The sequence below is a fragment of the Watersipora subatra genome, chromosome 11, assembly GCF_963576615.1.
Source record: "Watersipora subatra chromosome 11, tzWatSuba1.1, whole genome shotgun sequence".
NCBI classification, from domain to species: Eukaryota; Metazoa; Bryozoa; class Gymnolaemata; order Cheilostomatida; family Watersiporidae; genus Watersipora; species Watersipora subatra.
In genome coordinates this window covers 26,335,159-26,352,496 of record NC_088718.1, presented here as the reverse complement: position 1 = coordinate 26,352,496, position 17,338 = coordinate 26,335,159, and the positions used below count along the sequence as shown (strand labels likewise).

General features: G+C 30.7%; 1 protein-coding gene across 2 annotated transcripts in view; it reads left to right on the top strand.

The window, feature by feature from the left end:
* Positions 1-12,211, top strand: part of LOC137408903 (phosphatidylinositol 4,5-bisphosphate 3-kinase catalytic subunit delta isoform-like) — a 53,567-nt gene extending 41,356 nt beyond the window's left edge. For both annotated transcript variants that reach the window (XM_068095526.1, XM_068095525.1), the window contains 4 exons: positions 7,830-7,947; positions 8,065-8,207; positions 8,901-9,033; positions 11,414-12,211. In XM_068095526.1, the coding sequence (XP_067951627.1) occupies positions 7,830-7,947; positions 8,065-8,207; positions 8,901-9,033; positions 11,414-11,548 (529 nt within the window). In that variant the 3' untranslated portion in view covers positions 11,549-12,211. The remainder of the gene's footprint in view (positions 1-7,829; positions 7,948-8,064; positions 8,208-8,900; positions 9,034-11,413) is intronic.
* Positions 12,212-17,338: the final 5,127 nt, after the last annotated feature.

Genomic DNA, 17,338 nt, shown 5'->3' with positions numbered 1-17,338 from the left:
GTTATAATTTAATAGCTATAATTATATTAGTCAGTATGTTATAAGTTAATAGTTATAATTATATTAGTCAGTATGTTATAAGTTAATAGCTATAATTATATTAGTCAGTATGTTATAAGTTAATAGTTATAATTATATTAGTCAGTATGTTATAAGTTAATAGCTATAATTATATTAGTCAGTATGTTATAAGTTAATAGCTATAATTATATTAGTCAGTATGTTATAAGTTAATAGCTATAATTATATTAGTCAGTATGTTATAAGTTAATAGATATAATTATATTAGTCAGTATGTTATAAGTTAATAGTTGTAATTATATTAGTCAGTATGTTATAAGTTAATAGCTATAATTATATTAGTCAGTATGTTATAAGTTAATAGCTATAATTATATTAGTCAGTATGTTATAAGTTAATAGATATAATTATATTAGTCAGTATGTTATAAGTTAATAGTTGTAATTATATTAGTCAGTATGTTATAATTTAATAGCTATAATTATATTAGTCAGTATGTTATAAGTTAATAGCTATAATTATATTAGTCAGTATGTTATAAGTTAATAGCTATAATTATATTCGTCAGTATGTTATAAGTTAATAGATATAATTATATTAGTCAGTATGTTATAAGTTAATAGCTATAATTATATTAGTCAGTATGTTATAAGTTAATAGCTATAATTATATTAGTCAAAATGTTATAAGTTAATAGATATAATTATATTAGTCAGTATGTTATAAGTTAATAGTTGTAATTATATTAGTCAGTATGTTATAAGTTAATAGATATAATTATATTAGTCAGTATGTTATAAGTTAATAGCTATAATTATATTAGTCAGTATGTTATAAGTTAATAGCTATAATTATATTAGTCAGTATGTTATAAGTTAATAGCTATAATTATATTAGTCAGTATGTTATAAGTTAATAGCTATAATTATATTAGTCAGTATGTTATAAGTTAATAGATATAATTATATTAGTCAGTATGTTATAATTTAATAGCTATAATTATATTAGTCAGTATGTTATAAGTTAATAGATATAATTATATTAGTCAGTGTGTTATAAGTTAATAGTTATAATTATATTAGTCAGTATGTTATAAGTTAATAGCTATAATTATATTAGTCAGTATGTTATAAGTTAATAGCTATAATTATATTAGTCAGTATGTTATAAGTTAATAGCTATAATTATATTAGTCAGTATGTTATAAGTTAATAGCTATAATTATATTAGTCAGTATGTTATAAGTTAATAGCTATAATTATATTAGTCAGTATGTTATAAGTTAATAGCTATAATTATATTAGTCAGTATGTTATAATTTAATAGCTATAATTATATTAGTCAGTATGTTATAAGTTAATAGATATAATTATATTAGTCAGTATGTTATAATTTAATAGCTATAATTATATTAGTCAGTATGTTATAAGTTAATAGCTATAATTATATTAGTCAGTATGTTATAAGTTAATAGCTATAATTATATTAGTCAGTATGTTATAAGTTAATAGTTGTAATTATATTAGTCAGTATGTTATAAGTTAATAGCTATAATTATATTAGTCAGTATGTTATAAGTTAATAGCTATAATTATATTAGTCAGTATGTTATAAGTTAATAGATATAATTATATTAGTCAGTATGTTATAAGTTAATAGATATAATTATATTAGTCAGTATGTTATAAGTTAATAGCTATAATTATATTAGTCAGTATGTTATAAGTTAATAGCTATAATTATATTAGTCAGTATGTTATAATTTAATAGCTATAATTATATTAGTCAGTATGTTATAAGTTAATAGATATAATTATATTAGTCAGTATGTTATAATTTAATAGCTATAATTATATTAGTCAGTATGTTATAAGTTAATAGATATAATTATATTAGTCAGTATGTTATAATTTAATAGCTATAATTATATTAGTCAGTATGTTATAAGTTAATAGCTATAATTATATTAGTCAGTATGTTATAAGTTAATAGATATAATTATATTAGTCAGTATGTTATAAGTTAATAGTTGTAATTATATTAGTCAGTATGTTATAAGTTAATAGCTATAATTATATTAGTCAGTATGTTATAAGTTAATAGCTATAATTATATTAGTCAGTATGTTATAAGTTAATAGATATAATTATATTAGTCAGTATGTTATAAGTTAATAGTTGTAATTATATTAGTCAGTATGTTATAATTTAATAGCTATAATTATATTAGTCAGTATGTTATAAGTTAATAGCTATAATTATATTAGTCAGTATGTTATAAGTTAATAGATATAATTATATTAGTCAGTATGTTATAAGTTAATAGTTATAATTATATTAGTCAGTATGTTATAAGTTAATAGCTATAATTATATTAGTCAGTATGTTATAAGTTAATAGATATAATTATATTAGTCAGTATGTTATAAGTTAATAGTTATAATTATATTAGTCAGTATGTTATAAGTTAATAGCTATAATTATATTAGTCAGTATATTATAAGTTAATAGCTATAATTATATTAGTCAGTATGTTATAAGTTAATAGTTATAATTATATTAGTCAGTATGTTATAAGTTAATAGCTATAATTATATTAGTCAGTATGTTATAAGTTAATAGCTATAATTATATTAGTCAGTATGTTATAAGTTAATAGCTATAATTATATTAGTCAGTATGTTATAAGTTAATAGATATAATTATATTAGTCAGTATGTTATAAGTTAATAGTTGTAATTATATTAGTCAGTATGTTATAAGTTAATAGCTATAATTATATTAGTCAGTATGTTATAAGTTAATAGCTATAATTATATTAGTCAGTATGTTATAAGTTAATAGATATAATTATATTAGTCAGTATGTTATAAGTTAATAGTTGTAATTATATTAGTCAGTATGTTATAAGTTAATAGCTATAATTATATTAGTCAGTATGTTATAAGTTAATAGCTATAATTATATTAGTCAGTATGTTATAAGTTAATAGCTATAATTATATTCGTCAGTATGTTATAAGTTAATAGATATAATTATATTAGTCAGTATGTTATAAGTTAATAGCTATAATTATATTAGTCAAAATGTTATAAGTTAATAAATATAATTATATTAGTCAGTATGTTATAAGTTAATAGTTGTAATTATATTAGTCAGTATGTTATAAGTTAATAGATATAATTATATTAGTCAGTATGTTATAAGTTAATAGCTATAATTATATTAGTCAGTATGTTTTAAGTTAATAGCTATAATTATATTAGTCAGTATGTTATAAGTTAATAGCTATAATTATATTAGTCAGTATGTTATAAGTTAATAGTTGTAATTATATTAGTCAGTATGTTATAAGTTAATAGTTGTAATTATATTAGTCAGTATGTTATAAGTTAATAGTTATAATTATATTAGTCAGTATGTTATAAGTTAATAGCTATAATTATGTTAGTCAGTATGTTATAAGTTAATAGCTATAATTATATTAGTCAGTATGTTATAAGTTAATAGCTATAATTATATTAGTCAGTATGTTATAAGTTAATAGCTATAATTATATTAGTCAGTATGTTATAAGTTAATAGATATAATTATATTAGTCAGTATGTTATAAGTTAATAGATATAATTATATTAGTCAGTATGTTATAAGTTAATAGATATAATTATATTAGTCAGTATGTTATAAGTTAATAGATATAATTATATTAGTCAGTATGTTATAAGTTAATAGCTATAATTATATTAGTCAGTATGTTATAAGTTAATAGATATAATTATATTAGTCAGTATGTTATAAGTTAATAGCTATAATTATATTAGTCAGTATGTTATAAGTTAATAGCTATAATTATATTAGTCAATATGTTATAAGTTAATAGTTGTAATTATATTAGTCAGTATGTTATAAGTTAATAGCTATAATTATATTAGTCAGTATGTTATAAGTTAATAGCTATAATTATATTAGTCAGTATGTTATAATTTAATAGCTATAATTATATTAGTCAGTATGTTATAAGTTAATAGCTATAATTATATTAGTCAGTATGTTATAAGTTAATAGTTATAATTATATTAGTCAGTATGTTATAAGTTAATAGCTATAATTATATTAGTCAGTATGTTATAAGTTAATAGCTATAATTATATTAGTCAGTATGTTATAAGTTAATAGCTATAATTATATTAGTCAGTATGTTATAAGTTAATAGATATAATTATATTAGTCAGTATGTTATAAGTTAATAGTTGTAATTATATTAGTCAGTATGTTATAAGTTAATAGCTTTAATTATATTAGTCAGTATGTTATAAGTTAATAGATATACTTATATTAGTCAGTATGTTATAAGTTAATAGTTGTAATTATATTAGTCAGTATGTTATAAGTTAATAGCTATAATTATATTAGTCAGTATGTTATAAGTTAATAGCTATAATTATATTAGTCAGTATGTTATAAGTTAATAGCTATAATTATATTCGTCAGTATGTTATAAGTTAATAGATATAATTATATTAGTCAGTATGTTATAAGTTAATAGCTATAATTATATTAGTCAGTATGTTATAAGTTAATAGCTATAATTATATTAGTCAGTATGTTATAAGTTAATAGATATAATTATATTAGTCAGTATGTTATAAGTTAATAGTTGTAATTATATTAGTCAGTATGTTATAAGTTAATAGATATAATTATATTAGTCAGTATGTTATAAGTTAATAGCTATAATTATATTAGTCAGTATGTTATAAGTTAATAGCTATAATTATATTAGTCAGTATGTTATAAGTTAATAGCTATAATTATATTAGTCAGTATGTTATAAGTTAATAGTTGTAATTATATTAGTCAGTATGTTATAAGTTAATAGTTATAATTATATTAGTCAGTATGTTATAAGTTAATAGTTGTAATTATATTAGTCAGTATGTTATAAGTTAATAGTTATAATTATATTAGTCAGTATGTTATAAGTTAATAGCTATAATTATATTAGTCAGTATGTTATAAGTTAATAGCTATAATTATATTAGTCAGTATGTTATAAGTTAATAGCTATAATTATATTAGTCAGTATGTTATAAGTTAATAGATATAATTATATTAGTCAGTATGTTATAAGTTAATAGCTATAATTATATTAGTCAGTATGTTATAAGTTAATAGATATAATTATATTAGTCAGTATGTTATAAGTTAATAGCTATAATTATATTAGTCAGTATGTTATAAGTTAATAGCTATAATTATATTAGTCAGTATGTTATAAGTTAATAGTTGTAATTATATTAGTCAGTATGTTATAAGTTAATAGCTATAATTATATTAGTCAGTATGTTATAAGTTAATAGCTATAATTATATTAGTCTGTATGTTATAAGTTAATAGCTATAATTATCCCACGACCAAACTAGAGTGAAACGATTGATTGGGAGAATTATGATAAATGCACATGTGCACGCAACTCCCGAAAAATTATCCGTTAACGGCCGTCACCAAACCCTTGCAACGAAATCCTATCAATAAATTTAATTATTTTTCAGTAAAGTCGTTTAAGTATAATAATAATACAAAACGCATATAAACCTATTTAAATATGTTACCAAGCCTTTGAAAGGTTACCGCAAATTCCTAAAACTAACCCATCTGATCGGATTCTACACAAATAGACAGATTTTTTTGGACGAAAGTCGCCACAAAACGCTTGAAAAGCTTGGATTAATAAAAGTTGAGACCGGAAATTGAAACGCCGGGCGACAGAGAATAGAACGATAGAGTCTTGCGCGTTTCACAAAAAAAAAACATGCACTTTTCACCAGTCTATAGCATTGTCGAATTGCCGAAGGTTTCGGCAATTAACGTAGGAGTACAGAAATCGTTTCATTCTTGCCGATTTCAATTTTTTCATTTTCAATTTCATTTGCCGACATATTTGAATACTTTCGCATTCTAACTGATGTCCAACGCAGTGTCAGTAAAGCAAATGACAATGATATTTTTTTAATGTTTCTTATGAGATTATTACAATAATTAATTATAAGTTTGGATGATTACGGAACAATGACTACGTAGTACAGATTTTCTAAAATTCTATATAAATATCACGACTTCGTGATATTGTTAGCTATGCCGTTTTGAAATGTAAAAAAAATTGTGCTTTGGTTTTATATTATTACTATATAAATAATATTGGTTATTCTAATAATATCAGTGCATTTTACTTCTAATATTGGCCAATATTGCATTTCTCTTTTTGCAGGAGAGATATAAACATATAACCTTTTCCTTTCATTATTGCTATTTGTTGTATATAATAACACCCACACCCAGTACATTACAGCTACCATTGCAGTTATCCTATTTGACTGCTAATATTGCATTTCTCAACCATCAGTACCCTTTCTTTTTCCAATATCACTTTGGTCGTGGGCTGTATGACAGTGGAATTTCTAGTAAGTTAATAGCTATAATTATATTAGTCTGTATGTTATAATTTAATCCCACGACCAAACAAGAGTGAAGAGATTGATTGGGAGATTTATGATAAATGCACATGTGCACACAACTCCTGAAAAATTATCCTTTAACAGCCATCACCAAACCCTTGCAACGAAATCCTATCAACAAATTTAATGTTTTTCAATAAAGTCATTTAAGTATAATAATGATACAAAACGCATATAAACCTATTTAAATATGTTACCAAGCCTTTGAAAGGTTACCGCAAATTCCTAAAACTAACCCATCTGATCGGATTATATATAAATAGACAGATTTATTAGGACGAAAATCGTCACAAAACGCTTGAAAAGCTTGGTTTAATAAAAGTTAATACCGGAAATTGAAACGCCGAGGAACAGAGAATAGAACGATAAAGTCTTGCGCATTTCACGAAAAAAACGTGCACTTTTCACCAGTCTATAGCATTGTTCCCAAGGTTTCGGCAATTAACATAGGAGTACAGAAATCGTTTCATTCTTGTCGATTTCAATTTTTTCATTTTCAATTTCATTTGCTGACACATTTGAGTACTTTCGTATTCTAACTGATGTCCAACGAAGTATAAGTAAAGGAAATGACGATGATATTTTTTAACAGTTCTTATGAGATTATTACAATAATTAATTATAAGTTTGGATGACTACAGAACAATGACTACGTAGTACAGATTTTCTAAAAATCTAACGCAGTGTAGGTAGCCTAAAGGGAAAGATGATGATATTTGTTTCTAAAGGTTCTAATGAGATTATTACAATAATTAATTATAGGTTTGGATGACTACAGAACAATGGCTACGTAGTACAGATTTTCTAAAAATCTATATCAGTGCATTTTACTTCTAATATTGGCCGATATTGCATTTCTCTTTTTGCCGGAGGAGAGATATAAACATATAATCTTTTCCTTTCATTATTGCTACTTGTTGTATATAATAACACCCACACCCAGTACATTACAGCTACCATTGCAGTTATCCTAGTTGACTGCTAATATTGCATTTCTCAACCATCAGTACCCTTTCTTTTTTCCAATATCACTTTGGTCGTGGGCTGTATGACAGTGGAATTTCTAGTAGCTATAATTATATTAATCAGTATGTTCTAAGCATCTTATAAAGAGTCATCCTACAGTGTCTGCTTGAATTTTGGATGTATTCAAAAAATTTTAAGTGGAAATACATGTATCCAAGCTTTAAAATAGTTTACGCTAGCCGTAAGCACAACCTAACAGCCAACATAATGTTCCCAAGTCTTGACCAATAGCTTGAAATTACGTCTAACAGTCAATTGTTGCTTGTAGTCTGCAGAGAGCGGTGAAAGAGTTCACCTTCTCATGCGCTGGCTACTGTGTGGCTTCCTATGTCCTCGGTATTGGAGACAGGCACAGCGATAATATTATGCTCAAGAAAACTGGTCAGGTGTGCATCTTTTTACCTCCTCCATCCAACGGTTTTGTGCTGAATGGTACCATTTCACAGAGTGCGTTTCAATTCCATCTTTTTCATTTTTTTAGTTTTTTCATGACACTGTTGTAGCTATTTCACATAGACTTCGGTCACTTCCTCGGAAACTTCAAGAGCAAGTATGGAATCCGTAGAGAACGCGTTCCCTTTGTGCTGGCCAATGACTTTATATATATAATACAAAGGAACACCTCTGTGAAAGATCCCTTCCTTCAGTGAGTAGTTATGGTATCTATTCAAAGGTTCCTTCTCTCTAGAATGTTATTAAACGCAGGCTGTCCCATCGCATCTACATTTGTAAAGGATCATATCAGTTGGCTATGCTATGTGGAGAGGATTTGAGTGGAGGCAAAGTATGGCTGACTGCGTGAAACTTTATCAACTGACAATGTTAAGTTAGTCAAAATTTGACAAGTCAAGTATGGTTAGGTTATACCAGTCCTCTAAGTCCCAACACAGCTAGTAATTAATGTTTTTAAACAACTCTAGCTCTCAGCATAAGTTGAGTGCATTTATCTGCTGATTATATTATTTTTGTGTATTTTTGCCCTTGGTGCCTAATTACAAAAATTCAACTGTTAAATTCATGTACTGGCAAAAGCAACACATTCACCAAGTACCAAGTAGTCTGAGTCGTGTACTCTAGAATTAAAAGTCTTAAGTTGGAAGTCTCAAGTTCGTAAGTCTTAAGTCTTTTCAATAAGTCTTAAGTCGAATTCTTGTATCTAATTTTGTTATGCTTGCTCAGCTGCCGTTTGCTATGAAGGAACACAACTCTGAATTTAACTAGCTTCCAGTAGTAACAATATGACAGTACTTTGAGTAACTGTCGACCTTAGTCGAATCGTGTGTAAACTGACAGTTCTAGGCTTATGGACCTTTGAAGACGGCTGATGGAATTTCTGTAGGTTTAGAAAGTTGTGTGAACAGGCCTTCCTTTTGCTGCGTAAGAAGGGCACCTTGCTCATTTCTCTCTTTATGATGATGTTGTCTACCGGACTTCCCGAGCTCCGTTCCGTCTCTGATCTCAAGTACCTTCAGGTACCTGCTTTTATCTATCAGTTATTAGCGAGTGCCCTTATACTGTCACACCTGTCACGCCTGTCATGTACTATATAGTGTATTTGTACTGGCATTGTGTCTAGTTTAGGTGTATGGGGAGACTGATAAAGGCCGATTCAATTTCGACTTCAAATTTAGTTGCAATGATAGCCGTGTTCTTTACTATATGCTAGGGATGACTGATGAGGACCCGTATCTGTGCCCGGATGTAGTGCAACATCTGACCAATATTAGTGTGCGATATTAACAGCTCTATTTGTAGTCCAGTCGCTGTAGTGATATTTAATCTTTATAAGCAAATATGGTGTTGTTTAAACATGGAGTAGACAAATCATGATATTAATATTAATTAGAGTGTTAATCAAACGATTAACTCGATCAACACAAATACACGATTAACTGAATTGAGCCAATTATTCTTCAACTAAAATGCAACCGAGGTGATGATTAGGATGTGGTCCTTGTGTAATGTTTAATATATTGTAAATGATTTTGTCAGTCTTTACTCAGGCACAATCTAGATTGTAATAAATTGTTGCATAAATTGTAAGAGAAGTGAGTATGATTTTTCGTGTTTTTTTCTGAAGGAATTTCCATTAGTCGTAAAACTGTGACTACTCTGCTCTTCTAGCAAGAGCGCTTCCTATATATAGGCTACATATATTTTCTCCGAACCGTATAATGGAACCGGGTAGGAAACCATATAAGAATAAATGAATAATAGAGTCGCTAACACATTGGCTTAATTACGACCAAACTAACAAAGTATTGGCGATAAGACACATAATCAAGACAGGCACGTTATGCCAAATATAATAATATATAATAAATAAATATATAAAATATATATAAAAGTAGTTATATGTGAGTATATAAAACATCAGAAATAAATTTGTGGCCCGGCGTCCGCCACAACATAGCATTAACATAGCAGGTTACTACCATTCAATTTACTAACAAATAAATATTATGACAAGCAACCCTTTTTTACTAATTGAATACAGTGACAAATATTTTGCACTCAACTATGAAAACATTAAGTGAGTCATTAACATAAAACCTATTTATACGATACAATGGCGCAAGCACCGTGTCGATCTAGTTGTAAGCGGCCATGTTGTTAGTTGTTTAAACATGCAACAAAATCGATTTCAGTATTATTATATTATATTATACATTTCAGTATTATTATATTATACATTTCAGTATTATTTATTTAATTATCTTACAGTCTATTTTTTGTTTATATTTAAAAACTTTTTTAGGCAAGTTATAAATGTAATTTCATTTTTCAAAAAGTCACAGTCATATTTCAGCTTTAGAATAACAGTAATATAAGATTGACACTTTATTGGAACATGAAAGCAGAACAATGTCCTCTGTACTAGGTAGCGCATTTTCATCTGTTGTTGGAAGCGTAAACAAGAAAGTGAAGTGCGGTATATGTCAGAAAGAGTTTTCCTGCCACCATAGCGCATCATTAAGATATCATTTAACTAATTCTCATCCTACTGCTCAGAAATCAGCACCAGTTGTCGCAAACAATAACTACTGCCAATACTGTCCCCTGTGAACCGCTATTCTCTAAAGCTGACAATATTGTATGTAGGAAGAGGGCATCTTTTCATTTGGATAATATGAATAAACTGTGTTGCCTCAACTCTTGGCTGGCTTAATTATAGTCTTTCATAGACTATTGTCGTACTCATAATTATTACATTGTAACTAGCGTACATCGTACATAACATGTACTCCTGTTCACAATAATTGTCTGAAATGTAATTAATTTATGTGTAGCTGTATCATTTGTTGTCGAATATGCAGGCTTATGCTAGATTAATTCTAAGATTAATTGCAGATTAACTGGTTCAGACCTGTTATTAATTGCGATTAATTTTTATAATTGTTGTGCGGCTCTAATATTAATTAATATTAATTAAAATATTAATGTCGTGATTTGTCTACTCCATGTAGACAAATCGTGGAGGCAAATCCATCTAGACAAATCAATATCGTATATTAATTAATTAATATTAATACATGATAATGTAATCATGATTGATATTAACAAGTTGCCCTATCACTGGGCTGAGTTTAATGTGCGTACGAAAGCTAGCATATATGGCACTAATCCGAAAATTTGCAGAAACTATTAGTGCTACTAGGGGGGAACCCTTAATTAGTGCACAACTCTGTATTCCAAGTGAGTTTTAAGGAAACAAAAGAAGAATGATTTTATGTTGCTAATTGACAAAACAGCTTTTTTATAAGTTGCATTGTTTGAAGTTTATGGGTGGACCAGTTGACTTGTACACCCAATGTATTGACCTATGTTGAGTCTTCCTGTTTTATTATTTAGGACACACTCAAACTTGATCTGCCCGATGATAAAGCCCTGAGACATTTCAGGGGTAAGCTCAAGGAAGCCATTAAGAACAGCTGGACAACCAGTGTCAACTGGACCATTCACAACCTTGCCAAAGACAATGCATAGACTGTTAGTCTGTGTCTTGGCTCATTTACATATGTCTCCCTACATATGCTTCTTCTCTTCCTTGGCTCCGCCCTCTTTACGCTGAGTTGGTCTTGCCTACGTGACTCGGCTCCAGCATAAAAGTTATACTGTGGCCAGTTCAGCCGAGCCAACTATTATGCCATCTCTCGACTGTCAAATTGACACATTTGATTGTCTGCTGCTCTGGCTTTAGCAGCTACCTGACAACCTCTTATGTATGCAATTTTCATTTATCTCCACATACATTTTTATATATTAGTTGCCTCAAGGCTTCTTGTTCTCTATGCAGATGCATATTCTTCGTCATATTTAATTGTATTTATTTCTAAAAGGTCTTGGGCAAGGATTACGCTCGTGAAAGTAGATACTCTTTATCGCTTCCAAGAAGCCTTTATTGGTTTCATTAGGCTGAAAGTCGCTGACCCGGTCACTGATTTTCTCTTCTACTTTTAACAGTAATGTAAATCTATTTCTTTTTACTTTTGCTACATTCAGCAGAATGCTGACAGCATTCCAATTCAAATTTTGAAAAAACTATTCATAGTATAACATATACTTATAGACATTTATTCTAGAATCATAACATACAATGCGTTATTTTGTTTGTGATAAATATAGTGAAAATATAATATCTGCCCAGAATTCATCTTCGATAATGCAATCGTCACTACAAATTTGAGCAAATGTAATAAACGTGTACATAAGCGTGTATTCCATCTTCTATTTCAACTGTTCAAGTAGCAACATAGGCCAGTGTATTGCTTTAATTCTTCAACATGACTGCAAGTTTTCAAGATTTTTTTCCATATTTTGAACACGGAATAATTAAACACACTGACTGCACTCCAAAGTAACAAAATATTTGGAAAAAAATAATGTGGTGGAAGATGCATGCATAACTGAAGGCATTGCAGCTGAGCATATAATTACCACAATCTACGCAATCATCAGTCCATACAGAGTAGAACTACATGGACATGTTTGTCTTCATTATTATGTTAATAAATTCTTGTCTGTCTACTGTTGCATCTCCATTCTTGTCAGCTCTCGCCTGTATCCAGTAGGGGACCTTGACTAGTCTATCAAATAGATGCAATTTCGTAGTTTGCAATTCATGTCAAACTGATATTAAGGGAGGGAACAACCCAGAAGAGCCATTATTAATAGTAGTTACTTATTCTCAAAAGAAGAAGCATATTACCATCATTTCTCCTCGATTAATAAGACGGACATGAAGACACCATCTGGCTTACAGTACTGAACCAACAGAGAGAGAAGGATAACTCTACCATTCAACCTTCTCCGTGTGATTAATTTGTGGGCCTTAATCAAAGAAAACTAAGTTCTCATCTTACTAACTTATGCTAGCGGAAGGGTTAAAGCTCGCTGTTTAACATTCAGACAAACTGGGTAGTGCACCTTACCCATATTTGATGGTCTTTAAAATCAGCACATGAAACTGCTCAGACATAAGAATATGTCTAGAAGGTAACAAATTACAAACATCAGGTAATGTTATGGGCATTGTTACATGCACACGTAATAACTCTGTTACAACATGTGTTACACAATGTTACAATTGCGCCTGTTACGTGTGGACTACAATATGTCTCATCTCGGATTCATTTAGCGTGGGCCAAACTGGTAGTGTTTGCGGTGCCTGGTCATGGCTCAGAGTAATACTGTGTGCTTTTGCTTTACAGATCTCAATGATTAATAATCATGGAACATCTGTAACTCTGGGTGACACTGTGTGGTATGAGGTTAACTTAGCTTGACAAATACTTTATGATAATGTAATAGATACTATCACCAGCTAGCATTCATTCAAATAGTTTGGGCACTTTGACAAATCAGAGCTTAAGTTTCTGTATTCAAATATCTGCACACGTTGTGCCATTACAACTTGTTCCATTCTGCTGGGCCAGTATTCCGTATAGTTCAGCAGAGCCAGTTCTTGGCACAGACAACTGGACCTGTCCTCGGTCCAATTTAGCCATGGCCATCTTTGGTCTAACTCCCGTCCGACTAGTCTTTGGCCCAACACTGCAGAGCCAGTTGTAGGTCCAACCCTGCTGGGTCAGCCTTCAGTCAACTTTAGCCAGGTCAGAATCAACTCGGCCAGTATTCAAACCAATAAGGTGTGGCAGTTACCATTCCAAAGGTTTCCATATTTTTCGCTTCAACTTAACAACCCCAGGGAAGACTGCATATCAAAGGGTCAATCACTCATGCACTCTAAGGCTAGTCGGAATAAGACAAGACTGCAGGACTAGTTCATCCCTTGCGTTGTAGTGGGAACTGCGTAACGAAATTCCTTGCAAACCGCTGTATGATGAGGCCTGTTTGGGCGCCCAGGTAGCAGGATGGCCTGGGTGCCCAGTCCATACCGTGGCGCCCAGGCCAGGCTGACGTCTGTTGTGATGGCAGTCACAGGTAGCCATGGCAGTTATGATTAAATAAAAAAGCCAGTGGACCAAGTAGTAAAGCTAGCCTATGAGTGAAAAGGAAATACAGCCCTTCTTTGAGACCGTTCCATGTGAGTATCTTGACTTTATACAACAGAACGAAGTGGACAGAACTGAAATTCTTTTCTTGTAATCGTTAACCGAAGTATACTGCTACTGGAGGTCCATTGGGAATAGCGTTTGTTGGTATCCTTCAACAAGTGTGCAGGTGAGATGATGTCAGATGTAGGTGGTGATGGTGTAGGAGAGGATTCATGCAAGTAAGGTGTTGGCGAGGAGCTGATACAGAAGAAGTGTCAGTGTAGAGAGGTGCAGGGGCAGTATTTAAATTAATCATGAAAAGATAATAGAACGTGAGCTTTAAAGAAGAGAAAGGAGAGGTATAAAATTGATTGCGCTGGCTGCGACATGAAGCAATTAGTAGTGATTGAGTTCAGTTATCTGAAGCTAGTTTTTAAGGGCACGATGATGGTTTGTGAGAGATTTTGAGGTGAATTTGTGTATCGAGAATATCGCTGAAATGAAAGGTCATTGAGGTGAAGGTGGTAATAGATGACCTATTATGGGGGGTAGAGTTAAGTTAGTGTCATTACTTAGAGCTATTGAACACAGGGGTAGAGAAGTGTGGAGAGGTGTAGGGTTTGATCAGAATATGTTGCAATCTGCCTTACAACGGTATAGAGATTTTGCATGAGTATTATGGTAGACAGGAGTGCATGTTTGTGAAGAACAAGACGAGACACGAGTGCATGTTTGACCGAAATAGTGAACGCCAAACAACTTTAATTTCTTTGAAATCAATTAACTCACAGACTCTGGCAAAGGCTTAATAAAGCCATTTTTGCACCTGGTTGGTGGATTGTGAACTCACCTGTTTTCAGTTAGTAGCATGAAGCATAAACTTTTTTGAGCTCTTAATATTTGGTCCGTTAGAATTGAGTCAAGCTATGCAAAGTACCTGTCAATACAGCTCTGATTACACTTCATACATCCATCTATCAAACAAGATTTTTGCACAGGTTACATTGAGGCAACAGGGCTATGATGTATTCAATATGTTCTGTAAATCGTGTTTTGCATTATTTTCAACATTATTATTTTATTGTATAATTTTATAAGCCAAAAGATGTTCATCTCAGCAAAAAGTATTTATTAAAAATATCCATCCAAGTTGTGGCCACTCACATAGTTTCAGTTCATATAATAGGACAAATTATTCTACTGCAATAAACTCAAACAAAAGGTATCATGGTTTGTGCAGCACACAATCCTGTCTCTCTTTTCGGCGTATTGTAAAGGTTTTGCACGACCTTCACTTTCCTCCACTGGTACAAGACTCGTGCATGAGTACAATACATATATTTCTGCTTAGTTCATCAAGGTGTACAAGAAATGAATCAAGTGACAAGCAATGAACAGGCCCAGAACAGCTCTGCTCTACTAGACAAATGTTTGGGCTTATATAGCTGCTAAACTCTGCCCCTGTTCTGCTTGGTTAGACCCAGCACGGCTCGGCTCGGTCTTCAGCCGGTACGGCTCTGGCTTGACTATGCTTGACTCGGCTGTACATCGGCTTGGCTAATTGTAAGGGGACGCCATCCACCGCAGTATGGCTGTTAGGCAGTAGGCAGTTAGGCAGTAAGGCCACACTACCACAACTGCTCCACTGGTGGAGCCACATAAACATCCTATAATCAACAAAACAAATGTAATAAATATATGTCATGCATAGATACATCGTTCTAACATGCATCTACTGAAAGATTTCTACTTGGGAGTTAGATAGTTTGAAAGTGTAAAATTATAAAATGAACAAATGTTTAACAAAAGCATAAGTACGCCAAGCCAACAATTCGAAGCTTTGTTTCTAGTAGCTAAAGACGAGCATTGATCAATCCATTTCCTCTCTTTCTACAAGTGAGAAGTGAACGTAAATTCTAATCATAAATCTATTTACTAGCTAAAACTGCCAAAGAAAATTTTAAGCAAATATTATAGCTAGGCGAAACGATAAAAAAGTTATGAAACGATAATTGGTGATAGCAAAAAGTTATAACTTTATTAATTAGTAAATGTATTCATGAGTAGTAAAATTATTGCATTTAGTTTAGTATATAGTATATAGGCCACTCACAGTTGAAGATAAATTTACCGCCATTATCTTATCGTCCTCTGCAGCATAACGCTGCTGACGCCTGTCAGCTCTAACCGTAAGCTGTCTGTCCCAATCTTTAACTACCTGATGCTCAGAAAACTTTGAGTCACTTTTTCTGGAACTGAAAGCATTGCTACAATTCTGTTGTTCATCAATAAAACGTGTTGATGCAATAATTAAGTAAATTAATGATGTCAATTAATTCAGTAAATGTCAATGCGTGATCTAGTAATTGAGTAAAATCCCTAACGGCGAGCTTCTCCGAGTTCACAGACGACGGGTTTTACGAGCAATAACATTTATCATGACCTACACAAATAAAAATTTTGTGCTGATTATTGGCTAATGAAGAGATCTTATATTTATCGCTTACGGACTCTTTTCACATGTACCACTATACGCGTCACAAATAAAGCACTCGCTCGAATCTGAGCGCTTTAAAAATGATCTCATTAAAATCCTTATATCTCTGGACAGGGTTAGTCTACAAAGACAAAAATGAGATCAATTTGTAGCTGGTATTTTAGTATTTTATTGGGTTTAATTTCATTTGATTAAAAATCACATCACGTCTTTCTACTTTGAAGTAGCCTACATATATAAAAGCGGTTCAAATTTATGATGGTAGATGAACCTTGAAAGCAACGACATAGACATAGTTACTAACTGTCTCAGGCTAATAGTAGTTCGTAGTTTAATGTAATCTTAATACTTTGAAAAACATGCATATAAAAACAGTTTGCAAGTTTTGGGTCAAAGTTTACGTTTAGCGAGCAAAATTTTACGCGGTGCATTTGTGCTAAATACAGTGCATAACGGTTTTGCTCTAGCAAAAATGGTTTGGGCGCTAATATCAACTAGTTCAGCAACGCAAAAGAAGAGTTGAGGCCAGAAGACATTGTGGAAGGTATTGGACAACTACAAAATATTCGTTCTATCAAAAGCAACAATCAGAACGCAGCTATCCGAGCACATGGTGGAAATGTTTTTGTTTTAAAATCATTAATTTTTAATTTTTTTGTAATCCCACGACCAAACACGAGCAAAGCGATTGGTTTGGGAGATTTATGATAAATGCACATGTGCACACAACTCCCGAAAAATTATTCGTTAACGCCAGTCACCAAACCCTTGTAACGAAATCCT